At 34.3% G+C, this 25,502-nt stretch overlaps 5 protein-coding genes across 11 annotated transcripts; 3 read left to right on the plus strand and 2 right to left on the minus strand.

Annotated features, from left to right (window-relative positions):
- Positions 1-648: 648 nt before the first annotated feature.
- On the minus strand, positions 649-1,910 carry LOC8259973 (short chain aldehyde dehydrogenase 1). The gene is made up of 2 exons (XM_002513286.4): positions 1,716-1,910; positions 649-1,602 (listed from the first exon to the last, which is right to left on the minus strand). The coding sequence occupies exons 1-2, from the start codon at positions 1,751-1,753 to the stop codon at positions 786-788; spliced, it is 855 nt and encodes a 284-aa protein (XP_002513332.1). The 5' UTR covers positions 1,754-1,910; the 3' UTR covers positions 649-785.
- A 4,353-nt stretch (positions 1,911-6,263) lies between these two features.
- Positions 6,264-7,879, plus strand: LOC8259972 (premnaspirodiene oxygenase). The gene is made up of 2 exons (NM_001323693.1): positions 6,264-7,169; positions 7,265-7,879. The coding sequence occupies exons 1-2, from the start codon at positions 6,264-6,266 to the stop codon at positions 7,877-7,879; spliced, it is 1,521 nt and encodes a 506-aa protein (NP_001310622.1).
- A 490-nt stretch (positions 7,880-8,369) lies between these two features.
- On the plus strand, positions 8,370-15,409 carry LOC8259971. Of its 2 annotated transcripts, none has more exons than XM_015715687.3 (10): positions 8,370-10,036; positions 11,430-11,655; positions 11,936-12,037; positions 12,129-12,233; positions 12,991-13,278; positions 13,732-13,865; positions 14,019-14,061; positions 14,153-14,229; positions 14,308-14,671; positions 14,792-15,409. In XM_015715687.3, exons 2-10 carry the CDS (start codon positions 11,479-11,481, stop codon positions 15,284-15,286), a joined length of 1,785 nt encoding a protein of 594 aa, XP_015571173.1. In that variant the 5' UTR covers positions 8,370-10,036; positions 11,430-11,478; the 3' UTR covers positions 15,287-15,409. The 2 variants fall into 2 exon arrangements, with proteins under 2 accessions (XP_015571173.1, XP_015571174.2); XM_015715688.3 differs by having other exon boundaries at positions 10,036-10,167.
- Positions 15,410-15,677: 268 nt separating this feature from the next.
- On the minus strand, positions 15,678-20,180 carry LOC8259970. 6 transcript variants are annotated; one of them, XM_048372990.1, is made up of 13 exons: positions 19,671-20,180; positions 18,480-18,668; positions 18,176-18,226; positions 17,949-18,079; positions 17,721-17,837; positions 17,490-17,609; positions 17,278-17,369; positions 17,011-17,180; positions 16,791-16,844; positions 16,420-16,529; positions 16,195-16,308; positions 15,976-16,101; positions 15,678-15,896 (listed from the first exon to the last, which is right to left on the minus strand). In XM_048372990.1, the coding sequence occupies exons 2-13, from the start codon at positions 18,654-18,656 to the stop codon at positions 15,869-15,871; spliced, it is 1,290 nt and encodes a 429-aa protein (XP_048228947.1). In that variant the 5' UTR covers positions 18,657-18,668; positions 19,671-20,180; the 3' UTR covers positions 15,678-15,868. The 6 variants fall into 6 exon arrangements, 5 of the variants coding, with proteins under 5 accessions (XP_048228947.1, XP_048228948.1, XP_048228946.1 ...); XM_048372991.1 differs by lacking the exon at positions 19,671-20,180 and adding an exon at positions 19,041-19,590 and having other exon boundaries at positions 17,278-17,366; XM_048372989.1 differs by lacking the exon at positions 19,671-20,180 and adding an exon at positions 19,096-19,585.
- A 148-nt stretch (positions 20,181-20,328) lies between these two features.
- On the plus strand, positions 20,329-25,318 carry LOC8259969 (glyceraldehyde-3-phosphate dehydrogenase GAPCP1, chloroplastic). The gene is made up of 14 exons (XM_002513282.4): positions 20,329-20,782; positions 21,296-21,381; positions 21,507-21,574; positions 21,666-21,704; positions 22,190-22,290; positions 23,039-23,151; positions 23,338-23,437; positions 23,522-23,668; positions 23,930-23,990; positions 24,086-24,183; positions 24,286-24,428; positions 24,531-24,614; positions 24,864-24,953; positions 25,058-25,318. Exons 1-14 carry the CDS (start codon positions 20,687-20,689, stop codon positions 25,110-25,112), a joined length of 1,281 nt encoding a protein of 426 aa, XP_002513328.1. The 5' UTR covers positions 20,329-20,686; the 3' UTR covers positions 25,113-25,318.
- Positions 25,319-25,502: the final 184 nt, after the last annotated feature.

The following is a 25,502-nucleotide window of genomic DNA, read 5'->3' on the forward strand; positions in this document are numbered from 1 at the left end:
TTTATTAAATAAAAACTATAAAGTTGTAGATCAATTTACATAAAAAGCTTTTTCTTTGAGAAATTTATATAAAAATATTTTAATATATAATTTTGTATAAAAATTATATATTAAATTATTTTATATGAATATGACCTAAATTTTATAATTTTTTTAATAAACGTATAAAGATATTGAAAAATTATTTACATTACTTACTTTCATATTTTTATAGTTATTTTTATTTTTATATATATTTATATCAAAATGTGTAATTTTGAGTTTGACTGGTTTAGTTTTCTTTAATGTATCGGGCCAACCAATTACGGGACAAAAGAAAAATATTTTGCCAGATTGGTGCTTGGCAGCTGTTTAGTTGTTAAATTGAGAGCTTTGATAAGGAGGTAGCAGTTACAGGTGAGTAACTAACCACAACCAAGGAAGAAAGGCCTGCTCCGGCCCGTGTCGGAACAAATTTATTAAAGAAATGCTACTGAAAAATGCTAATATGAGGCCGGAAAGTTTATTAGCAACAGGTCGGCACGAAGTGATTCATCATGCTCAAACATGAGCCGATCGTTGGTGTAAATGGATCCAAGATTGAAGCTAAACATTGAGAATTTATTTATGATGATAATATTCAAAATTATTAAGTGTTTGCTGATTTCCTAAGAAAGAAAAAATTATTATTATTATTATAATATTGGTGACAGCGTACAATTTGATTCACATACTTATAAGGAACCTCCAACTTTTTGCCCAAAAAGGTGGAATCGGATATGCCACTAAATAAACAACACAGGCTCTCAAGAAGATGCTAAGCTTTTTAGCGCATTGGCAATTGCAGGATTAGCAATACTATAGCCTCCATCGATAACCAAATTCATGCCGCTCACAAACTTGGACTCATCGCTTGCCAAGTAAACCGCTGCTTCTGCTACATCTTCCACTTCCAATATCTCCCCTTTCAAGATTGCTGCAGAGGAAACCGCTTGGTGAATCTTGTTCGTGATCATCTCGTTGGCCTCCGTCAGCCCAAAAGATTGCAATAGAAATGGAGTTATCACTCCAAATGGAGAAATACAATTCACTCTTATCCCATATTGTCCCAGCTCTGCACACAAGTTCTTGGCTAAACCGTTGAGTGCGTGTTTTGATGTGGCATAAGGATGAGGAGCGCACAAGCAAGTTGCTGCAGAATTACTAGAAGTAAAAAGGATGGAGCCCTTTTTTGCCGGAATCATGACTCTGGCAGCATGTTTAGCTGCCAGGAAACCACCAAACACATTGATTTCGAATACCCTATTGAAATCATCATTATCTGTGCCTAAAATTGTATTATCCATGCCACCTGCAATACCAGCATTGCTAAACATGATATCAAGCTTTCCGTACTTGGATACGGCCAAATCCACAGCATTTTTCATATCAGAATCAGATGTGACGTCGCAGTGGACGTAAGAGATAATATCTTCAGAGCCAAGCTGTTTGCAAAGATTGTGGCCAAGCTCATCTTGGACATCTGCAACCACTACTTTGGCTCCGTTTCTAACGAACAACTTTGCAGTGCCAGCCCCTATGCCACTAGCTCCTCCGGTGATCACAGCTACCTTTCCTTCAAGCCTGTAAAACAAATAAGTGAGAAATTAGTAATCACATATACCTGTATGATATATGATCATCTCCATTGATTGATTAAACAGCCACTTCCATTTTTTCCTTTTTCAGTTAATTACCTGTTGGCAGGTGAGATTTCAGAAGAAGATCCATTCATCTTGATTCGATCTGCTAAAACTGGATTCTGAAAATACAAAAAGGAGAAAATGAAGGGAAGAAGAGTAACTAGTGCCTTTTTGAATTATGCTTCAATGGAGATAGGTGATATATATGGGATTTGAAGGGTTAAAAATAGGCGCTGTTCTTCTTTGTATGATTCAGTTGTAATTTTTCTATATTTGTTGGTACTTTAATTATTATGCGTACTATTTGATGTTTGATTATAGATATTTTTATTTAGGCAAGTCAACATTATTCCGCGCAGCCTATGGCCATTTTCTAAATAATATACTAATTAAATAAAAAAGATAATTCTCGAAGATTAATTAGATGTGTAAATTAAATTTAAAATTTAATATATAATTTTATTTTAATTTTAAATAATAAAATATGTATTAATTATTTAATATTAAAATATTTTTATTTATTTAATAAACATGCTTGCTGGGTGTTCATTTGCGACCAGTCCAAAGCAGACAGCCAATAATTAATTCCGAACCGCGTTGACACTGAAGAGAAATTAGAGTGGAGCAGATGCATGAAATCATCGTTCTTGATTTCTCCGATTGCTAAACTACGAGTCAAAATGGGGGAACGTTCCATGCAATTTCCCTTTTTATCCTTCAAATTAAGTCCAATCACTGGAACTAATTTACTCTGCTTTATATATTTCACAATTAATTTATTTTTATTCTTACAACATTATTATTAATCCTACTTCTACAATAAATACTCATCCTTAAAAATATGCATAAATTTTTCCATATATTATTAATTAGGAAAACATATAAAAATTTAATGGAGAGAGATAAGATTCAAAATAGTCACCTAGCTTTATATTTAATTTTATATTATAATCTTAATATATATATATATATATATATATATATATATGACACCTTGCTTTTTTTCTTTTCTTGATAATTTTTTTTAAATTTCTTTTTTTTTGGTGAATTAATCTATTACTAGGAATATTTAAATAAAAATTACATAACTCTTCATTAACTATCATTTAATAACTATCATATATTAATCATCTATTTTAATTTATTTTTATTATTAAAAATTTCAATAATAATAAAATATATTTAGATCATTGATTATATAAATCTTTATTTGAAATATTTTCTATTCTAGAAAGATAAATAATTTTTTATATATGTTTTTGTTAATATTCAGAAAAATCTCTTTTTTTTCTCACTATGTTTTCCACTTGATTTTTTTAAATTTTTTTGATACTTTAATGAATTTATTCTATTATTATAAATATTTAAATAAATAAATTATAATTTTTATTAATTATCATTTAATAACTATTATTTTTAGTTCATTTACATTTATTTTATTACTAAATACTCTAAAAATAATAAAAAATATACTTACATTGTTAACGAGGTTTTTTTATAATTTCTTTTATGTATTTTTATTAATACTCATAAAAGTTTTTTTTTTCTTACTATCTTTTCAACTTAATTTTTCTATAAATTTTTTTATACTTTAATGAATTTAGTCTATTACTATAAATATTTAAATAAATAAATTAGATAATTTTTTATTAATCATCAATTGATAGAAGTTCTTAGTGTTCCTGTTCTTACAACATATTTATCGTAATAAAGAGAAGGGGTCGAGTTCTTCCAATGGGGACTGTCTGCAGTAGACCTATTCATGAGCCGGGTCTGGGCGGGCTTGGGCCGGGCCTGACATAATTTTGGACAAGCCTGAGCCTGCCCAAGCCCCAGGATTTTTTAATATCTCTAAGCCCAAGCCCGAACCCGAAATCTTTTAAAATGCCCGGCCCAGCCCGGCCTGACCAATTGTTAAACCTGTATAAAAAGGTCGGGTCTAGGCGGGTTCGGTCGGGCCTGATCCGGTTCGGTAATATACAACAAGGTTGTTTAGGGTTTGATATTATTAATAGCATGAAAATTATAAATAAGAATAATATACAGTTAAGTGGTTTATAATACTCAATTTTATGCTAAAGGTCACAAGTTCGAGTCCTAACCATGACATATTTTTTTCTTGACTAAATTAGACCTCGGGCCGGGCCGGACTTGAATTTTTATATAAATTCCAAGCCCAGCCCGAAGACTACGGGCTTTTTTCTAGTTTAGGCCGGGCCGGGCTTGTACAAAAAAATTGTTGTCCAAACCCGACCCGAGGAGTGCGGACCTGAGCTGGCCGGACGGGTACCCAGGCCCATGAACAGGTCTACTATGCAGCAAAGCAAAGTCATAACTTTCTCTTCTTGTAAAAGAATAAGCTTAGTCATTATCATTTTCTGATTTATTTAACTTATATATAACTTTTTATTTGAAATTTTTTCTTTTTTACAAGATAAATAAAATGTTTTTCCTTATATTCTCGCTTATAACAACTTTTCATATATAAACATATACTCACATTCATTTTAACTTTTATTTCTATACAAGTTGAAATGATATATTTATAATATATTTTATCAAGTCAAATGCAATAATAATAATAATAATAATAATAATATTATTATTATTATTATTATTATTGTTATTATTATTTTACTATTATTATTAATTGAATTAAATTACTTTACATACGATTATTTATAATAATACTCACATGATATGTATATGAAATTTAAACTACTTATCATTTGAATTATTCAAATAATAATTAAAATTATTTTAGTTAATAGATTTTATTATAATATTTAAATTAATAAATAGTATATTAGTATTTTAGTATTTTATATTTTAAGATTATACTATATATTTTATTAAACATGGAAAGAAATTTTATATTATCAAGTCGCTTATAATATTTATAAATTAATTTTCACATATCATATGTAAATAAAATATTTTATATATGAATATATACTTGATGATATATATATTATTATATATAAAGACTCATTATAAATTAAATATTTTTATTTTAAAATTCAAAAGTTAATTATAAAGTCATTTTATATATTTTTAAAATTTTACTAAATTTTTATAATATAAAATTATATATTTTATAATTTTATAATCTTTATTTATTAAAATGAGGCATTTATCTATTTTTAATTTGATAATATATTAGTCACTTCAGGGTGTTAAAGTGTTAAAACATTAAGAGACAAAAAAAGAAAAAACAAAAACTAAACCAAATTCAGTTTGATTTTTGTTCCATTTCGACAAGAATTTGAGTAAGAATCATAGAATTCCGTTTCTTCTTTTTTCTTTTCCGTTTGCTGGAAAATTTTCATTCGGTGTGATTCAAAATTGTGCCAAAATTATTGTTTCAGTTTAGATTTAAAAGGATAGAAGCTTCTTCCTCTCCGGACAACTCTTCAAATTTTTAGAGGTTATTGAATAATTAATTTATTTTAATTTGGAAGTCAAACATTCTACTAACAACAGTCTCTCACCTCCGTACGAGAATTTTGTATAGCTCCGATATTTATAAGTTAATATTATATTTGATTGAAATTTATAAAAAAATTTACTTTTGGCTTTTATTTTTGTTTAGTTTAGCAAAATGCTTTTGTGTTATTGATAATCTCCTAAATAAAGTCATTTAAGAAATGAAAAGAGTTGAGTGGTAGTTGAAAATAGTGATTAGATAAAAGCACATTAAACATCAAATACAGAGAAAAGGGTTAATAAATTATGATGGGTGCAATACTATTACGGAGGCGATGACCAAAACGTGCACGTAAGTGTAACTCGCCTTTATAAGAAAAGAAATGGGGAAAATCGTTAGTATGACCCGTCAAATGAAGGCAACGGGTGATTGTTGTTGAAGCCATTATTCGTTTTCAGTGGCCCATAATTTCCCCTGCCAACATTTTACATATTGGAATATGCGGAAAGTACCATTGAAAATAATTTGCACAAGTTTCACATGCTACACTACCAGACAGCACCTCAAAAGAAAGAATTTTGATTAATAAAACTAATAGTTTATAAGATTTTAAATTTAAATTACGATCGGAGTAGCTTGGATTGGAAGAACTGATAATCCCTGCAGGACCCAAGTCATATTTACTAGTAGAAAATTAATGTTATCCATCAATAAAATGGACCGCTTAAATTGTTGCGTGCAAGTGCAACAATTGACTCGATGCTTTCTTCGCCATTCTGCATTGAAAAGCTAACACTGACATATTGTGTTTGTAGAATTTCAATCTATCTGAATGCAATTGTTTCAATAAGTCTATATCCAAATGGAATATGTAATTATTGATTGTGTCCTCTTCATTTGATTACCCCTTATGTCTCTAAATTTCACAAGTCCTATCTGGTGGCTCAATCGAATAACACAGTCAAATATATGCAGCTCATGAGATCTCACAGAATTTCGACACTGCACTATACGTATACGTATGCATGCATAAACAGAAGACTACCTGATGAAATTGGTGTTCCGCTGTATATACGAGTGTGTATATATATATATATATATATATATATATATTTTCAACAAAATCTTACTTCCAATCCACTGCCGCTAGTACCTAAAATTAAACTTTCGCGGCTATGGACAAGCAAATCCTATCATATCCAGTGCTCCTGCTGAGCTTCCTCCTTTTTATCTTAATGGTGTTAAGGATATGGAAGAAAAGCAAGGGCAGCTTCAACTCACCTCCGGGACCATGGAAGTTACCTCTCATAGGCAACATGCACCAACTCATTACTCCTCTGCCCCATCACCGCCTGAGAGAATTGGCCAAAACTCATGGGCCAGTTATGAGTATTCAACTTGGCCAAGTTTCGGCCGTCGTCATTTCCTCAGTAGAAGCAGCTAAGCAAGTGCTCAAAACCCAAGGTGAATTGTTCGCTGAAAGACCCAGCATCCTGGCATCAAAAATAGTGCTTTATAATGGTATGGACATAATATTTGGGTCATACGGTGACCACTGGAGACAAATGAGGAAAATTTGCACCTTCGAGCTGCTCAGTCCAAAACGCGTCCAGTCCTTCAGTTCGGTCAGGCAAGAAGAACTTTCCAATTATGTCAGGTTCCTCCATTCCAATGCCGGAAGCCCAGTCAATCTGTCCAAGACCTTGTTTGCTTTAACAAATTCTGTTATCGCAAAAATCGCAGTAGGTAAGGAATGCAAAAACCAGGAAGCCCTCTTAAATCTTATCGAAGAAGTCCTTGTGGCAGCAGGAGGTTTCACTGTTGCTGATTCATTTCCATCCTATAATTTCCTTCACGTCATCACTGGTATGAAGTCTAACCTGGAGAGATTGCACCGGATAACAGATAAGATCCTTGAAGACATCATAACTGAACATAAAGCCCCCAGGGCACTCTTCAAGCGTGGTGGCGATGAGGATAAAAAAGAAGCCGAAAATCTTTTAGATGTTCTTTTGGGTCTTCAGGAACATGGAAACCTTAAAGTCCCTTTAACCAATGAGAGTGTCAAGTCAGCCATTCTGGTAAGCATACAAGTTATTGTTTTCTTGTTGTCTTTCCTAATAATAGATATATATCTATCTTTCTTCAAGTGATAAAGTTAGAAATTATACTTCAGGAAATGCTTTCCGGCGGGAGCGACACATCTGCAAAAACAATAGAATGGGCAATGTCAGAGTTGATGAGGAGTCCAGAAGCAATGGAAAAGGCACAAGAAGAAGTGAGAAGAGTGTTTGGTGAATTGGGAAAGATCGAGGAATCACGCCTCCATGAATTAAAGTACTTGAAATTAGTTATCAAAGAGACGTTGAGATTACATCCCGCACTAGCCTTGATTCCAAGAGAATGCATGAAAAGAACTAAGATTGATGGATATGATATTTCTCCCAAAACTAAAGCCTTGGTCAATGTATGGGCAATCGGAAGAGATCCCAGCGTTTGGAATGAACCTGAAAAGTTTTTCCCGGAAAGGTTTGTCGACAGTTCGATTGATTTCAGAGGTAATAATTTTGAACTACTTCCATTTGGTTCAGGAAAGAGGATATGTCCTGGTATGACATTGGGTTTAGCCACTGTAGAGCTTTTCCTCTCCTACCTGCTGTATTATTTTGATTGGAAGCTTGTCGGTGGAGTGCCTCTTGACATGACCGAAGCTTTTGCTGCTTCACTTAAAAGAAAAATAGACCTCGTTTTAATTCCCATTTCAGTCGGCCCTTCACCAACAACGGACTGATGCATCCTTATAGATCGGTGCTTCATCGATGACCATGGTTTTTCTTTTCAGTTTAGTTTAGATATCACAGTTCCTCTGTAGTTCTTTTTCCCACTACATCCTTGTCTCCATTATAGATAATATTTCTCCAGCAAATAAAATAAAAAGATCGATGTTCACGTACTAGGAAAAGAAGACTGGCGAAAAAGAAAAAGACCAAAATTTTCATGGAAAATTGAAGCAGCCGACAAGTTAGAAATATATGAATGAAGAAATGGGAGGTTCACTTCACCCATCCTTATCGGAACTGCACCAGCTTTATAAATTCACTTGTTTTGTTCTCTCTTTAAAGAACGATGGTTTACATTTAAATTTATCGATTATTTTTCTTAAGTATATGGTTAGCAGACACTTATGGAAAAACCCACTTTACCATATGTATTAAATTTATATACAAACTGATTGGAATCTAAATATAAAGCAATCCCAATTTCATCTATGGTGGAACCAACTCAGAGTGTTAAATACACGCACACTACACTAAATCACATCATAAAAAGCATTTTAATACAATAAAACTTACTAGTTTGGATATTTAATTAGTCAAAATTAAGCAATTAAATAAGTGAAAGTTCTTGGATAATGTACAAAAAACAAAATGACTTTTCAAAATTCCAATATAAAGATTTTCATGCAGTGTTAAATATCTTCAATATTTTAATTATATATTAATAACACTTGAAAAAGTTTATATATTATTTCATCCTTATTCTAAGCTAAATTAATGGACAAAAAAAAAAAAAAACTCTATTACTCTATAATTATAAATTAAAACTTTATATACTTTATATAATTAAAATATAATATAAATAATATTTTTATAAAATGTAAATTTTCCTTTCCATCGCGAAACGTAAAATTTAGTTACAGGATCCTACGTGACTTGTTCTAGATGATATCTATACAATTGATACGAATTATTGTTGAATGTCTTATTAAATTGAGTTATAAATTTTCTTTTGGATAAAAATTAAATTAGGGATCTATTAATAGTCATTTTATAAAAGAAAATCTATATTAAAAAAGAAAAAAGAAAATTCCATTTAAGATCAACTGTTCAAATAAAAAAATAATTTAGCCCCTAATTCTATAAAAAAATAACAAATCTATCCTTTTATCACTTTTAGTTAAAATAACTCCATTAAAGAGTGTTATTAACTCTTTAACAGATTTTGATATAAAAAAAAAAATTGATATCTAAATGTTTTTTAATTGTCAACAACGAGACTGAAATCGTGATCATCATCGATCTAACCTCCATCACCACCGGTAATGTCATTCAGACCATCAATCTTAAAATCTTTCCAACATGAAAACAACAATTAAAACAAGACTCAATAACAACATTAAAAATTAAACCAAAAAAATCTATCTAAAAAGCATTTAATCTAGACCAATCTTAAAACTTTTTCATCACCAATCCCCAATACTAGTTGATACACTACCCTCATTATCGACGTTAATATCAACAATAAAAGATAATAAATAGAACAAGATCCAACAACAGCATCAAAAATTAAATTAATAAAAAAGAAATTGAATCCAAACCAACCACAAAACTTCTCCATTGCAAATCTAACCGTTAGTTGCCTCATCATCCATATCTCTAGAGAAAGGAAATAATTTAGAATGTGATTTTAAGAAGATGATAATACGTATAAAGTGAGGAGGAAAGAAATAAAGAAAAGGATTCAATAGTTTTATTTCATACAACTGAAGAAATTAAAAGTTTTCTTTTAATTCTAAAAAAATAAGGGTTATGTGAGCCAAAAATGACAAGTTGTGTGCTGAAGTGATCTAAAAAATAAGGCTATGGGGTAAATTGAAACTTATTCCTGAAACAAAAAATAAAAGTAAAGCGTCTTTTTTATCCAAAATGGTCAATAAGTAAAACAATTTGTTTGGCGCTCTCGCGTAATTTTACAAATCAAAAGGCAGGAAAGAGAGGAAAGAAACAAGGCAAAAAAAGAAAGGAAAGAAGAAGAAGAAGGAAAGGAAATAATGTCAGGTGATGAAGAACCAAAATCCATATGGCAATGCCAAGTGTCACTGTGTATTCAATCGCAGGCTTCTCTCTGTCCCTCACTCCAACTCATATCTTTCTCATTAATCTTACACGTATGGCAACTCAAACCTGTCTCTCACTATACACTCTCATATATACTTCTATTCACATTTTTCTCCCTCTTTCACTTGCCTTTTCTTGTTGTTTGGCACTAATTTATATCTATCTACATTGTGTTTTTTAGGTAAATCACTCCTACAGATTTATCATTCTTCTTGATAGTTCTTATAATTTTATATCTTAATCTTTGTTTGCCTCTAGTTTTGACCAGGTTTACTGATTTGTATTTTCTTGATCAGTTTGTAACTTAAAGCTAGTTGTAGGTTTGATAGTTTCCTGTTCAAACTTTCGCCATGAAGTTACCTGTTTTAATGTATTGAATCTCGATTGCTGCATGGTCTGTTGTTAAAAATTGAATCGTTTTAGGTTCAATTTGCATTTAAAAAAAAACGGAGTTGTGAGATTTCATTTTTATCTTTAATTGTATCTTGATGTTTAAAAGCGTCAATCTTGTTACCTAAAATTTGTTGCCCAAGAGGAATGAGGAAAGTTCATAGAGGATTTCCATTTTTTCCTCTTTTGAATATATAGTTGAAAAGTGGATGAATTTGGCATGGGGTCTCGAGTTTCTTTATATTGGCAGGTGTAGAAATGTCTTAGTACATGAATAATTTAAAAGCCTTTCTTGTTAGCATAGCAATATAAGAACTCATATGTAAAAGGTGAAGCATATTTCTGAAGTTGATATATAGGATCATAATGGTTATTTGATTTCATTTATAATGCATCATAATACAATAGTTTATGGAGGATCAATTCTTTTATTGAATGAACAGTGTGTCAAGATTTCATAAAATTAACATTGATGAATATGGAATGTTGTTACTTGTTTCTATGGCAATGAAATAAAAAAGAATTGTGGTAATATTTTCGGAGGGCTTCGAAAAGTACGTCATGGCATGACGTATTTACCTAGTTTGGCAGGGCTAACAATCTGCATTGCATGTCTGTTACGCTGTACAGGCTCGGTTATAATAACTAACAAGCTTGCTAGGTAGAATAAAAACTCGCCTGTTTAGGAATGTCTGGAATAAAGATCACGTGCTCAAGTAATTCAATTTTGCTAATCATTCAAACTTCGTATATAATGGATTTTTGTACTTTGTTAATTTATCTCAGTGTTTGATGCTTTACCCTCGTCACTCTCCACATATATTTTGCTTATTTCTAGCTCCTCTCTCCATTTAACTTATTGCTTTTATTCAGAATGTTGGCTAAGCTTAAAAAATATGTGCAACACAATCTTGTTTTAGAAGACATTTAGTCTACTGTTTCATTCAATGACTTCTTGAGATGCTTGTACTATGAAAACTCCAGTATCCAAATGTTGGTCTACTATTTTAATGATGCAATCAATTGGATCTTTTGGTGTTTGGATAATTGCAGTGCTACTTAGCTCTCCTGAGCGTGGACTCTCTGGAGCGAACTTTTGAGGATGCATTCAACAGCCAGAAACAGGGAGATAATCGATAGTGAAGAAAGGAACAATCAAAAAACTAAATTTCGTCCATGTGGAGAAAGCAGATCAAAGAGTTGCGAGACTTCAGCTTCCCATAAAGTAAATAAGTTTAACTCTTTCGATTTGCCACCACGCAGGATAGGAGATGATGGGGTGAGGTTTCTTATACCTCGTCTTGTTATGAGCTTTTTCATTAAATTTCTCAGTATGTAGCTTATGAGGTCAGTCGTGTTGATTCTATTGTATGTATAGTCTCTTGAGAAAGTGTTTATGAAGAGTAAATTTATCGTGACTTGTTATCTAAGTTTATTTCTAGTCTTAAATTAGTTTTAATGTGGGCCAGGAGCTATAGATATATTATTGGAATAAAGCTCTAAATGGGTGTAATGACCTACTTGCCGCTTTGGTTTATGCTTCTCCTTCGTTTTTTCAGCATTACTATGAATGTGTAATCTGTGATAATGGAGGTGATTTACTTTGCTGTGATACTTGCCCTGGCACTTATCATCTCCAGTGCCTTACTCCACCTCTTGAAGTATGTATATTTGATGCTCCTTCTCACATTTTCTATTGCCTTTGACCTGTTCTCAATCCTGATATTTGTCATATGCTGTTCATACTTAAAGTTGGTTCCATCTGGCAATTGGCAATGTGAAAATTGCTGTCAAGCTGCTGATCTTTTAACTCCACTGAAGTATCTTGAGGGTCTGAAAAGAAATGCATCTAATGAAGTAAGTATGCTGTTTCTCATATATACATTCCTCTGAACACTTTTCGAGAATTTACCTAGCCGTAGATAATAATACTTGAAAGATTTTTGTTGCCATGCTGTACCTCTTTGAGACAGTATATTCTTTTGTTAGGTAAAAGTTTTTGGCAAAGTATCTCTTTTAGGTAGAAGTCTCTAGCATATGTATCACAAGATCTCTAATGTTCTTGCCCTAACAGGCCATGCTATATCAAACAGAACTTGTTTGAACTAGGGCTTATCCTCTTCTCAAAATATATCATTCCCTTTCCATTTCAGTCAGAAAGAACTTAATACCCTTATTTAAAATGTCTTTGAACACCATATCGGTACTATAAACATTTATTGTTGCTACCTTGAATTATCAGCCAAATGAGTAAGTGCTGCCTTTATTGTGGAGGTCAAAGTTCATTTGCGAATCACTTCCATTATTGCAAAAGATGACCCTAGAGATCAAAGTCTTTTTGTGCTCTATTTCCAACAGCTAATAGATTGCAGTCTGGAAACTTTTAAATCATTTTTTTTATAGAAATTTGATAGTATCTAATACCAACTTCAATACTGAATGACAAAGTGAAAAGGAAATTACAATTTTCTAATATTTGTTACCCTCGTGCGCAAGGTTGTGCTTTTAAATGAAAATATTACATAACGAAGTTGTTTCAGTTTTTCTTAGAGGAAAATAAGCTTTTTAATCCCTTTGTCCTATATGCTTTGTATTTCTCATGTCTTTGTTTCAGAATGCTACCAATCATGTTGGTGATCAAAAAGAGACCGAGACTTCTACTGCTGTGAATGAAATTAAAGTCTACAGAAGACGTGTGAGGAAGAAAGATGTTGAACTGGAGGATAACCATCCTAGAAAGTTAACCAGGGTTAATGATTCATCTGAGATAGCAAATGAAGATCAAAAAGACATACCTGCTATAGATACTTCAGGATTGTTTAATCCTTCAAGCATTAAATCTGATCAGTCTGCTGAACAGGCTGATGAAATCTTGGAAAACGATGATCTTAGTGCATCAAGGGTATAGAACTGCACTTTGTCATACAATATTATGTGCATTTACCACCTCAGCATGACCAGAAAACCATTAGCCTCAACTAAATACACAGTACCTAGAAATTGGAGCTTGTACAAATAAGAGTTTTATGCCATGAATAGGTGAAATTTGCGGCACATTGAGTTTAAACCCAAATGTTTGAGTTGACTCTTTTTTTTTTGTTTGGCTTAGTTATAAGCCATGATATCTAGGTAGAAATGCATACGAGCATATGAACACATGCTCTTGAACTTTCTTGCCACACTGAAATTTCTTCACAAGGACACATAAAAGCACATGCACACATGCAAATTATTCTAACCTGCAGTGTCATAATCTTGGTTTCTTCCATGTTCTACCTTATTTCTTTGGTTGTGTTTATGAGCAAGATGTTTTTTGTTATTCTTTTTTTTCATGAAAAATCTTTCCAATTATTAGTCTCTTCAACCAAAAGAGTCTAACCAAAAACCAGTGGAAGAGCAAGGGGGAGAAACAGTATATCGGGCAGGGAACATCAATGTTTGTACCAATAGTCCTAAGACAGATCAGTATGACAAGCTCTGGATTTTGAGGTAATGTGCGATTTCTGTCGCTACTATCTTGTTTATGGTATTTTGAAGAAAATAAATAAAAGCAACAATAAATAATAGAGGTTCCTAAATTTATGCTAGAAAGGTAGATTGAATCTTTAACTAATAGAAAACTTGTGGAAAAACTATTATCAGGGATGTCATGCAGGAGTCAATGAACGGGCAGCACTTTAAGCAGGCAAGTTCAAGTTTATTCTGCATGCTGTCATGTAGCTTGGTTTGTGGTGTTCTATGTTTGGATCATGCTAGGTTACTGTGATGTCAAACAGGATAATGTGGGCAGGGATTTGCAGCAGGCTCTACATCCATATTACACAGAATCTGGCAAAGCTAAGAAAGAGAAGTTGTAAGTTCACATTTAACACGGGTCAGATGTAATTTCATTATGTTGAAAAATCCTTTAGTAAGTGCTTCTGTTAAATAGTGCCAGGCTTCGTGCAAGACAGAAACAAAAACTTGCCCTCAGGTGCAGAAGCAGGGGACTGATTTCTAGTTCAGGAATAGTTGGCCAGGAACCACTTGTTCAGTTGCGTAGAGAACTCGGTGAAGCAGCAAAGGAGAAAAAGACTTCAATAGACAAGTTGCTATACAAAACTTCAGACCAGTTTCATGGCCATTCGAATTGTTTTCAAAATCTTCCCATCACAACAGATCCTAGAAGATGGCAAACTAAATTTGTAGGAAACTATCCTGGTTGTTCATCCCATCAGGCAGATGCAGGATGTTCCCCTAGGATTGGCATGAGCTATCAGAAGTCTAGTAACCCTGACGTTTCATTGCAGATGCTGGTATTCTTTCTATTTATCTCTAAAGAACTCCCTAGAATAGAAAACTATCTATGTTCTGCCATGTTGACTCTTTGTTCTATTAATAAGCAAGGACTGAATTGCAATGTCAACTTTTTGCAGATTCCCCCTGCAATATCTATAGGAGAAAATGGTCGTCCTTGGATGAATTCAGCTTCAAACTTGTCATCTACTTCACAATTAAGTGGTTGCATGACAGAGATGTCGAGAAACTTGAGAAAAGATGAAGCCATGGTAGACGTTTGGTTAGAGGAGGAGCTTGATTCACTTTGGATTGGTGTCCGCAGACATGGGCCTGGAAATTGGGAACGCATGCTAAGAGACCCCTCGCTGTCTTTCTCCAAGCATAAAACTATTGAGGATCTGTCGCAAAGGTGGAAGAAGGAGAGACTTAGAATCTTAAACCCTGGAATTTTGCGGTTTCCTAGGAATCAGCTGCCATCAAGTAGGGGAAATAGAGCTCAGCCGAACCTTCTCCTTGGTGGATTAATTAACATTGCAAATGTGAAAATAGACCAGGAAGTAAGCAGGAACTCGGGCCAAGTTCACAGGCATGAAGGAAAGGAATTGTCCTCAGAGGGTACCATCTCTGACTAAAAATTTCCATAGTAGTTTTTAAGAAATATCCATCTATGTTTGTTTATCGACTATGTTTGAATATCTCAGAACTATGAGCTGCATTTTATGTTAGAATCCAGTGACAGTGAATTTATCCATTCTAATTCAGTTAGCAGCTTCTAGGCATTAGATGGTTTTCTTTAGTTCATGTTCCTTATCCCATGCGTTGATATTGATAGGTCCAACCGATGGTTGAGTTGTGATGGCAAGGTACTCTGAAATGCTGTCTGCAATAAGTAGGCTTGCTTTCTGGTTGCTGTTCATTTGCCTAAGAATTATTGATTTGCACAAGTTTGGGCGAAAGCACCACTAATTTACACTTAATTCCTTCTATGTCAAAAGAGATGATTTATTCTTCAAAGGTGGAAAGTTCATAATAATGCACGCTTCATCTGTAATTATGGCATGTGTAAAAGAAAACATTTGTCGACTTTGCTTACAAATCAATCTATTAACAAAAATAGGAAAGAAAGAAAAGAGAAGCACATCAAATTAATAAATACAGCATAGGCATCAATCATCCAGTGCCAACTTGAAGAATGGTGCAACATTAATGTCAGTTTACAAGATGGTGCAGCTTCCTGGATCCCTAAAAAGAGTCAAAAGATGAATGCATCAGAGCCATATTGCTAACAGAAAATAACCCATATAAATGAGTTGGTGAGTACTTTTTTATATCTTCATAATTTCCCAAAGCTTGCTCGAATTTAAGCCAAAGAGGACCAGTCTCCTGAAGATTCACATTCTTTGGCCCACCAAGATAAGCCTGAACAACAAACTGTGGAGTTCTTTCCCTGTTTCCAGACCAACCAAAGTAGACAAAATGCATTAGCTCAACTCTATCAGCACCTCAATTTTGACAAATTTACGCCGTGATATAGACATACCTCCCCTCATATTCTGATAAATAAGCTAGGTAGGCCGCACCAAAGTACATGGACACAAATGGCTTCGTTAGATCATCAACAGAGTCAACCCTGTAAGCCCTATAACCCAACTCCCTAAGAACAAGGATAAAATTCAAGGTCATTTCAGCAGTAAGGAGCGACTATACAATTTATTATTTTTAAATAAATGAATAAACTAGAATACCAGTTGCAGTCTTTGCATACATGTAAAGCCAGAAAGCTGTAGAGTAGTCAATTCCCATTAGTCCAGTCCGGGGTCCAACCCCATTCACAAAACGCATACTAACCATCTCAGCAAGAGCACAAAGGATTGACTGTGCAAAAAAAAAAGTATCATTGACCAAAACCATCCATAAATTATATAACAGAAACTTTGTTCAGATCTTTATCCACCCCAAGGGTCAGGACAAGTGAATAAACAGTAGTAAACTTTGGTCATTACAGAGAAGAGGGGGACAGAAAAAAAAAACTACAAATTAGGCATGCGAGAGTGTCTAACTGCAGAAATATAGAGATTTTGTTTAGTAATGGTATACGCTTAGGAAACAAGTAATTCTCGTAAGGTATATACTTACAGGTTTAACTGCCCTAGTACTGAAGTACTTTGAAAGAATTATTTCTGCAACTGCCTGCATGGGGTCAATTTTGGTGAGTAAGTAGAGATGATGCATTTCACTTTCATGTATGTTAACATTATGTAAGGGTGCATAATTTAGCAAGAATATGAATTAGAGTATCATACGATTTTTGGTAACAGCAAAGTTTGGAGAAAAACAAATGTCTTTTGCTTCATACCTTTACTTCTATCCGGGAAAGATATGGTCTCTTGTCCTTATCATGTGAAAAGCGCACTTTTCCACGTCTCTCTCCAGATTTCGTCCACTCTTTAGTAACATCAGCATTACTCCACATCTCCAGCATGTCTTCTGGGGAAGTTTTAGAGTCCCAATGTACATATTGGCCATCTGCTCCCTCAAAATAAGAAAAGGAGCACATCTAGGATACATAATTAACAGTTTAAGGAGAGAAAAAATTGGACAATTTCTGTGGTAAAAGAACAACCTGAGTTTGATGCTGTGTTTTGTGAAGCAGCTAAGGCTGGTGCAGAAGGAGGACAACAAGGGTTTACTGAAGGACCATCATCAACAAATCTTCTGCACAATAGTGATTGAGAAGTAATCCATTTAAAATATCCAGTTTATTGGCTAGTTATAAAGGAGCCGGGTTTCATCAAGTAGTTGATCAAAGAATAGAAATTTAGTTCAAAAACATACCTGAATGGGAGACTTTCTTTAACTGAAAGATACCGTTTCCAATAGTGCAAAGTCGACTTATGAGTTGCCTTCTTTATACCACCTTTATATGCCCTAACAACAAACTCTTCACTTCTTTCTCTGCACAATGGACGAAGCTCAAAATGGTAGCTTGTTGACAAAGAGCACAAGTAAAGACACAAACCATAAATGCAAAATGGAAGAAACTGATGTCTGTAACTGACAACTTACTTTTGCTCAAAGTTTGATAACCATTTAAGGTAAGCTGCCCCAAAATATACACTGACAAAAGGCCTATATAGAATGTCTGGATTCTCTTCTACGTCATAAATCCGGTACCCCAAATCTCTGTGAATATGTTGCAGTTACAACTTCACAAAGCCAGAAAAAGAATTAACAGTAAAAACCTACTTAAGCAGTTATCTGCTAAAAAGGGGAGGGCAACCAAGTATTTGATACCTGACTAGCCACTCTGCTGTTTTTGGCAAAATTTGCATGATTCCCATGGTAGTCTGCTTAGTTTTCTTGTCATAATTTGTAGCGAGCAGCAGCCTATCACTTGCTAGTTCAGCAATAGCACATAGCATATCCTGTATATGCAGGAAAAAGAAGCCAAATGGAATCAGTTAGTGAACCTGTTTAATATCATCTTTTTGTTACATATTCAAGACTAAGTCCCAACGTACAGGAAGAATCTGCGAATCAAAATATCTGCGGACAATAATATCAGCTACAGCCTGAAGTTATATCATAAAATGCAAGGAAAAATTAGAGACAGATCAAAGGAAAAAGAAAAGAAAAGAAAAAGGTTTGTATCCAGTAATCTAATTTGTTACAACTTGTTGAGAAATCGAGTACTAAGGATCCCAAAGTTGGAAAAAAAAAAAAAAGTACTGGATTGAAAAGATAGCTTCGTGTGAAACTAAACTACATTAAGTTAAAAAGGTCGTTCGTATTGAAATTAGTCAAAAAAGGTACGAGTATGGGTACCTTCATCTCCGTTTGAGTCAAATAAGGTTGTCCATCAGGATCACGGGAAAGGTGAATTTTCTGCCCTTTAACCTCTCCAGCATCTAACCATTCAGTGGTGACTTCAGGTTCTCGCCACATTGCTTCCATGTCCTGAGGATCAACGCACTCATCCCAAAATTTGAAGCTGATTCCCATCCCTCCCGCCAACTATTCAATAGATTCAAATAAGAAAAATAAGACTAGGCATACAAGTAAAAAAGGAAATTTCCCGATCAAATATAAGGACTCCTAGAGATAGCAGGGATACAATTTGCATGCGAAGCAAAGTTACAGAGAATTGTATATTTTAAGAAGAAGGAGGAGGTAAATTCGGCGATATTAAAATTCAAGAAATTTATTAGATAATCTTGTCTTGTCACAACAAATCTCCCTCCTGCACTGCATTGCATTGGGAAACTGAACAGTTAATTAGTGCAAAATTTCAACAAACAGACCACGAAAAGGGTATAATTCAAGATCCTGAAGACACTAAATATAGATCAAACAATAAAACAAAATAAAGAAGCCATGTTCAATTACATAGTTATATATGGCAATAGGAAGATACACAGACAATGAAAGATGAAGAAGATACTTTGCTGAGAAAAAGAAAGGAAATAAAAAATATGTTCAATCCTCCACCAAAAAGAGAAAGAGAGAAAACAGAAGAAATCTAAAAAAGGAGGGAGAGATGGAGGGGGAATGTTGTTATTTTCTCCCTTTTGTTTGTGTTGGTTGCAGCTGAGAGGATGTTTCAGCGAACGACACTTGGCATTTGCATATCGCTCTCTCTGTCTCTGTGGATGGGGTGAGATGGCAAAGTGTCTCCTCGATTGATCGATTCCATTTGCGTGTCGTCCATTTCAAGGCTTTGTCTTTTGGGCTTTTTATGTAATGCGGGCTCTTCGTTTTCGTAATTTGAACTTCAACAGTCCACTTTCCATTCTAATTCTCAAACCTGCTCTTCGTTTTCTTTTAACTACTATTTCTTTTTATGTCGGCATTTTCTTGATTCTGAAACAGTAAATCCTATTTTGTTTGTTTATAGATATACATTGTCAAACTTATTATTTATTTATGGTTTTTTTGACGAAAGAAAAGGCCAGGAATTTGTTCATGGAAAAGTAAAGTATAAAGTAATAAAGCAAAAAGGAACTGAAGGGTATGTACGTTTTCAATTTTTGACCAAAGTAAGAGCAAAAACTGGTCAATGGGTAAGCGAGAGGAAGCAGGTGCGGTTGTCAACCACCAGTGCCAGTCACCCACATTTTCTCTCTCCTCTTTTGGACAAAAATATAATGTAATGCGTTGGCTTTACGCAGCAGCAGCAGCAGCTTCTTCTTCATCCATTACTTCCGCCGCTTTAGAATGCTCCGTCACTACTTCGTACCCACCGACCAACAATTTCACCCCTTCCTCGGGTTTATGCAGTTTATTTTTGGGTAAATTCTCTACCATAAAAATGAGATCTGCTACTGCCGATGCATTAAAAAGAAAGAAGAAGAATTTAATTCAAGTAAATAAAATAAAAATGAGATCTGGTATTCCGGTTCTTTTGATGGAGCTTTCTGTGTATTGGTGGCAAATCGCACGCGCTGGGGCCAACTCTAAATATCTTTTAAAGAAAAAGAAGGGCCCGAAAAGGCCCAAGTTGGTATGACGTGGCTATCGAGGACCTGGCGAGGGTTTTTTCTCTCACCTACACACCTGTTGATACTTGTGGTAACACTAGTATGCACGCTTTCTCACAGTTATATAAGATGAGCTCGTCCTTTCCTTTTTCTCATGCATTCAAAGATATGAAGGGGATTTGAGATGTAGGGATAGAAGAGAGAGCTCACGGAAGAGGTAAAAAAAGAGTGGTTACACAAAACCAAAATGATTGAGGCGATACGCGTATAGAAAAGCGAGTAACGCTCTCTCATAAGAAACTCCGTTTGTTTTTTTCTGTTAAAAAGAAAAAGAAAAAGAAAAAGAAAAATTTGGGTTTCGTTTCTGTTGCTTTTAGAAACAAATTTCATTTCCGCCTCTGCCAACTCTCTAACAGCCGCAACAAAAACCACAGCACTCTCTCTCTCTGACCAGATCTTTTTTATATAAATAATACTCTTTCTCTCTTTTGTTAGGGTTTTTTTTTTTGTTATTTTTATTTTGCCCCAAGAGCTCTCGAGGAGGTGGTGATTACAATGGCTTTCTCGTGTATTCTCAGATCTACAGCCACCTCTCCTTTGATAGAGGCTTCTCGCTCCGACCTCTCTCCTTCCCCCTCCGATCCTCTTCAGGTCCTCGCCACCTTTTTCTTTCTTTATCTCATTTCTACGACTTCCTTTCATTTCTTTTTCTTTTTCCTTTTTGGAGACTCTGCTTATTCGTGTTGGATTACGAGGAACTATAATATGCAAATATCTGTTTCTTCGTTATTTTTTGTTTTTCTTTTATTTGGATTTTTATTTCCTGCTTACTATTTGGATTTGTTTTCTTCTCGTCGACATTCATTCATTTATATAATCTCTCTGGCCCTCTGTTTGGTTGGTGAGAGAACAGAGGAAGGTTACTATACAATATTTCTCCTTGACTACTTATTTGTTTCAGCTACACTTAGAATTCTGCAGTTTCTGGGTATTTCTTTCTGTGTTAGTCATTTACACTTAGCTGTTGATGTATTATTCGTAGAGGATTTTGCTGTAACATTTGTCATAGTACTACTTTAATGTGCATATATATTTTCTATGACTACATTCTTTGGACATTTGATTTTACGACTACACTCTCTCAAACTCTGTCAAATTACTCAGGCTTCAAGCGTTAACTTCAATCGTGACTTGAAAGCTTCAAAGAGCTTTTTTGGTACTTCAGTTCCAACTGCGTCATCTTCCTTAGAGTTGAGTCATTCAAGTTCCCACTATTTCAATGACAAAATCTGCTTTTATCTATTAATATAATTGTTTAATACCATGCTGTTTCTTTGAACTTTAAACTTATGCTGAAACATTTTGAACTTTTCAGGGCATGCAGCGCAAGGAGTCTCCAGCCCATTAAAGCAACAGTTACTGAAATGCCCCCCACCATCCTCAGTAAGAGTTGTCCATTTAGACTAACTTCCTTTTCAAGCTTGATTGCTGCTTAACTGATTTACTTTTGTTCTTCTTTTTTTTCCACTTGTAGAATCACGGAGTGACGGGAGGACAAAGATTGGAATCAATGGTATGTTTTTCCCCACTTATAGACATCTTTTGCTGCATTTTGAGCCTTAACAGAAGTTATCTATAAATGAAGTTTGCATATATGTATAAGTCATTAAGGGTTTGGCCGAATGGCAGTCAGTATCTACAACTTTGTGTTCCCGATTTCCTATTGCTGTAAAATATGTGTAACATTAACTTAATATTGATGCTTTCTAGTAATTAGTGGATGGAAAAGATGCCTTCTATATATTTTTCGTTATTATTTATTACTTTACTGTACATGCCATAGAATGATGTTCTTGAGAGTATTCTTGTGTTTGATAGTGCTGCTGTTCTTTTTCACGCATCTATTTCTGTCTAATACTCAGAACATTAGCACAAGAGCTGGAAAATTGTTGTTTTATTATCAGATAAAAGTGAAATCCAACATGGCCTCGTTCCTTACCCGCCTTTTTTGTGGTTATTGACTGATAGAACCACAATTTTGGTGGTTAATTAATGCAGGTTTTGGTCGCATTGGAAGGCTGGTTTTACGAATTGCAACTTTAAGGGATGATGTCGATGTGGTGGCAGTCAATGATCCTTTCATTGACACTAAGTACATGGTAAGGATGTACTATTATCAGGTTCAGAAGCTTTCCTTGAATGATCCATATATAGCCGCTTTTATATGATTTATTTCAAATCATTATTTATGACAGCTCTGGTTATGTCTTTTTGAGTTCACTTTTGTGTGTATGTGTGGCTTGGAGGATTGCATTTGTTTAGGATTAGGCAAGTGTTTCAAGAATCCATTTCATCTAATTGGCTAAGGAAACCAAAAATGTGAAAGGTCTTAAAAGGATTATTGTATAAGCTTTGGTGTTTATGTCAATGTGTTTTCATTTGTGTACAAGTGTAATTATTATTCCCTATTTGTGAGGATAAATTTTCAAAATGACTTGGGCTGAATTTCCTTGTTTTCCCTGAGTTCATTAACATGACGTGAAATGTCTCTTTGAAGTAACTATATGGTATCTGTTCTTTTCCTGCTCTACAAATTTTACCATATCAACATTTATGGGTTAACTGCACTCTAAATGTGTTTTTCATGTTTTCTTGTACTATGGAAAAATTGGGAAAGTTAGATGTATACCAACATTCTATAGTTATCAATGGGCAAATGCACCCAAATGAATATAAGTACAAATCAAAAAATTTCAAGCCGACTTGAAAGAGATTTACAAATAAAAAAAAAGAATATTTTTTTCTCTATGGGTGGATGATGCAGCAGTTCAGTTCTTTTCATTTTTCTCATTTCCTTCAATTTGGAATGGATGGTTGTGATTTACTCTCTTGTTGCATCTTATCCAGGCTTACATGTTAAAGTATGATTCCACTCACGGACTTTTCAAGGGACACATCAAGGTTGTAGATGAGTCCACTTTGGAAATAAATGGGAAGCAAATTAAAGTTTCAAGCAAAAGGTAATAAATTGCCAGTTTTGCCATCAAATATCTGTCTAGGACATTAAATGGGTCCAACATTCTGTGGACGTGCTTCCTAGCATATTGAATCAGATGTCAATGTCTAATCTAGTTATTCTTCTGTTTTAGTTCTTTCTTTTAGAATACAAGTACTTTTAGTTAATGATGAATCTAATCTTGATCCAGGGATCCAGCAGAGATTCCTTGGGGTGATCATGGGGCTGAGTACGTTGTTGAAGCTTCTGGGGTTTTCACCACAATTGATAAGGCTTCAGCTCACAAGAAGGTAAACATAAACCATCAGTTACACTCTGCCTTCCTCTTACATCTAGTCACATCTAAAAATTGAGTTCTTTACTTTGGTCTGCAGGGTGGTGCCAAGAAAGTGGTCATATCAGCTCCTTCAGCCGATGCACCTATGTTCGTGGTTGGGGTGAATGAGCAGACATACAAGCCAAACATGGATATCGTTTCAAATGCTAGTTGTACCACCAATTGTCTTGCTCCTCTTGCTAAGGTCTTAACATATCTTGAGTCAGTTTTTGTCTTATTAGCTATTATTTCTCTATATCATATGAAAATGCCTAACTTGTTTCAGTATGTGGTTGATATGTTGGATTTATGGGTTAACTGCATTCTCTTTTTGCTTGTTTTTACTTCCTTCTGTTTTCCTTTCATGTTAGTTAATCTTTTTGTTTGCTATATGGAATTTGATGCTTGTGCAGCTGCCCCATCTTTTAATACATCTTATTCTTACTTTCTGTGATCTCACTTTTAGGTGGTGCACGAGGAATTTGGTATTGTTGAAGGTTTAATGACAACTGTTCATGCGACTACAGGTGTCTCTCTCTCGTCATGAAAAGAAAATTCTATAGCTATGGAACATATCGTGATGTGTCATTGTCTAACATGGTTATGATCTTTCATTGTTTAGCAACCCAAAAGACTGTAGATGGTCCATCAATGAAGGATTGGCGTGGGGGCCGTGGAGCTGGACAAAATATCATTCCTAGTTCCACTGGTGCTGCTAAGGTATCTGATTATTTTTCTGGGCTAATATCTGAAGACTTTTGTATCATGGATTTGTTATTTGGAAAAGAATTCAAGTATAATTACATGCTTTTGGTGTTGCAGGCTGTTGGAAAAGTTCTTCCAGAACTGAATGGAAAACTTACTGGTATGGCCTTCCGTGTCCCAACACCTAATGTTTCTGTCGTGGACTTAACTTGTCGACTTGAGAAGAGTGCATCCTATGAAGATGTCAAAGCAGCGATCAAGTACACTTAATATGTTTAGTATTGTATTTTATTTTAATTTCTTAATTTCTTTTAAAGTCTACTTTTAGCAATGACTAAGTTACATTCTGATCTTTAAATAAGGTATGCATCAGAGGGGCCCCTGAAAGGCATTCTTGGTTATACTGATGAGGATGTTGTCTCCAATGACTTTGTTGGTGACTCAAGGTCTCTTCCTTCCCCTCTCTGTGTTCGTGTTTATATGATGCTTCATTTCTTGACAATAAGTTACCAGCAATTTGTTTGTTGTGTTATTTTGCTGATATAATTTTGCTAATCTCAAATTGACGATCCTGTTTTCTCTCTTCTTTTCAATCTTTTTTTTTTTTTTCATTTTTTTTTTCTGTTTGGTCAAATGGATCTTGTAATTACATGAATGGTATTTTATAATATTCTAATGGATTTGTATCACATCAGGTCAAGCATTTTCGATGCCAAGGCTGGAATAGGGTTGAGTGCTGCCTTCATGAAGCTTGTGTCTTGGTACGACAATGAGTGGGGATACAGGTATAGGGTCTCTTTGCACAAGAACTATTGTGATGATAGATGAGATCTGTACTGTTATTCAATGATATGATTTATGGCGACTTATATTGTTATATTTCCCACAGCAATCGAGTGCTGGACCTGATAGAGCACATGGCATTGGTAGCAGCACAAAACTAAAGAAAACATGGAGAGGATTAACACTCCAAGAAGAAATTTTTTATGTTAGCACACACGCTGAGTTTCATGAAAAGTGTAGTTACAGATTTCATAATGATTCAGTTTTTGCCTGAACTGCATTTTCTTTTTTGATAATGGGAATTTGGAGTTTCCTTTCCCATTGGAACAACTTCGGAATAATATGATATTTGATGTCTATTATGTCAGCGGAATGTCGCTACTGAGTTGATTAGAATTAAATGTTCCGAGTCCAAAAAGGTCCTGGTTTTTTGTCTTGGTAAAATATAAGAATAAAACCCCTTTTTGCTGATATTTTGCTAATGTAATAATTTCCTAAAACATTGCAAGACACGCAGATGCAGGATGATTGTTTCATTGCTTCAAGTCATT

The sequence above is a fragment of the Ricinus communis genome, chromosome 4, assembly GCF_019578655.1.
Source record: "Ricinus communis isolate WT05 ecotype wild-type chromosome 4, ASM1957865v1, whole genome shotgun sequence".
In the NCBI taxonomy this organism is placed as follows: domain Eukaryota; kingdom Viridiplantae; phylum Streptophyta; class Magnoliopsida; order Malpighiales; family Euphorbiaceae; genus Ricinus; species Ricinus communis.

Bases quoted from the DNA above. Each gene is read 5' to 3' on its own strand.
- LOC8259973 (XM_002513286.4), bottom strand. From the start codon at position 1,753: ATGAATGGATCTTCTTCTGAAATCTCACCTGCCAACAG. The intron at 1,603-1,715 runs GTAATTAACTGA...TTTGTTTTACAG, and splicing joins GAAATCTCACCTGCCAACAG to GCTTGAAGGAAAGGTAGCTG.
- LOC8259971 (XM_015715687.3), top strand. From the start codon at position 11,479: ATGCATTCAACAGCCAGAAACAGGGAGATAATCGATAGTGAAGAAAGG. The intron at 13,279-13,731 runs GTATAGAACTGC...TCCAATTATTAG, and splicing joins ATGATCTTAGTGCATCAAGG to TCTCTTCAACCAAAAGAGTC. The intron at 14,672-14,791 runs GTATTCTTTCTA...AACTTTTTGCAG, and splicing joins ACGTTTCATTGCAGATGCTG to ATTCCCCCTGCAATATCTAT.
- LOC8259970 (XM_048372990.1), bottom strand. From the start codon at position 18,656: ATGGGAATCAGCTTCAAATTTTGGGATGAGTGCGTTGATCCTCAGGAC. The intron at 17,838-17,948 runs GTATCAAATACT...ACATATTCACAG, and splicing joins ACAGCAGAGTGGCTAGTCAG to AGATTTGGGGTACCGGATTT. The intron at 16,309-16,419 runs GTATGCAAAGAC...CCTTGTTCTTAG, and splicing joins ACAGCTTTCTGGCTTTACAT to GGAGTTGGGTTATAGGGCTT.
- LOC8259972 (NM_001323693.1), top strand. From the start codon at position 6,264: ATGGACAAGCAAATCCTATCATATCCAGTGCTCCTGCTGAGCTTCCTC. The intron at 7,170-7,264 runs GTAAGCATACAA...ATTATACTTCAG, and splicing joins GTGTCAAGTCAGCCATTCTG to GAAATGCTTTCCGGCGGGAG.
- LOC8259969 (XM_002513282.4), top strand. From the start codon at position 20,687: ATGGCTTTCTCGTGTATTCTCAGATCTACAGCCACCTCTCCTTTGATA. The intron at 20,783-21,295 runs GTCCTCGCCACC...CAAATTACTCAG, and splicing joins CCCCCTCCGATCCTCTTCAG to GCTTCAAGCGTTAACTTCAA. The intron at 23,991-24,085 runs GTGTCTCTCTCT...TTCATTGTTTAG, and splicing joins AACTGTTCATGCGACTACAG to CAACCCAAAAGACTGTAGAT.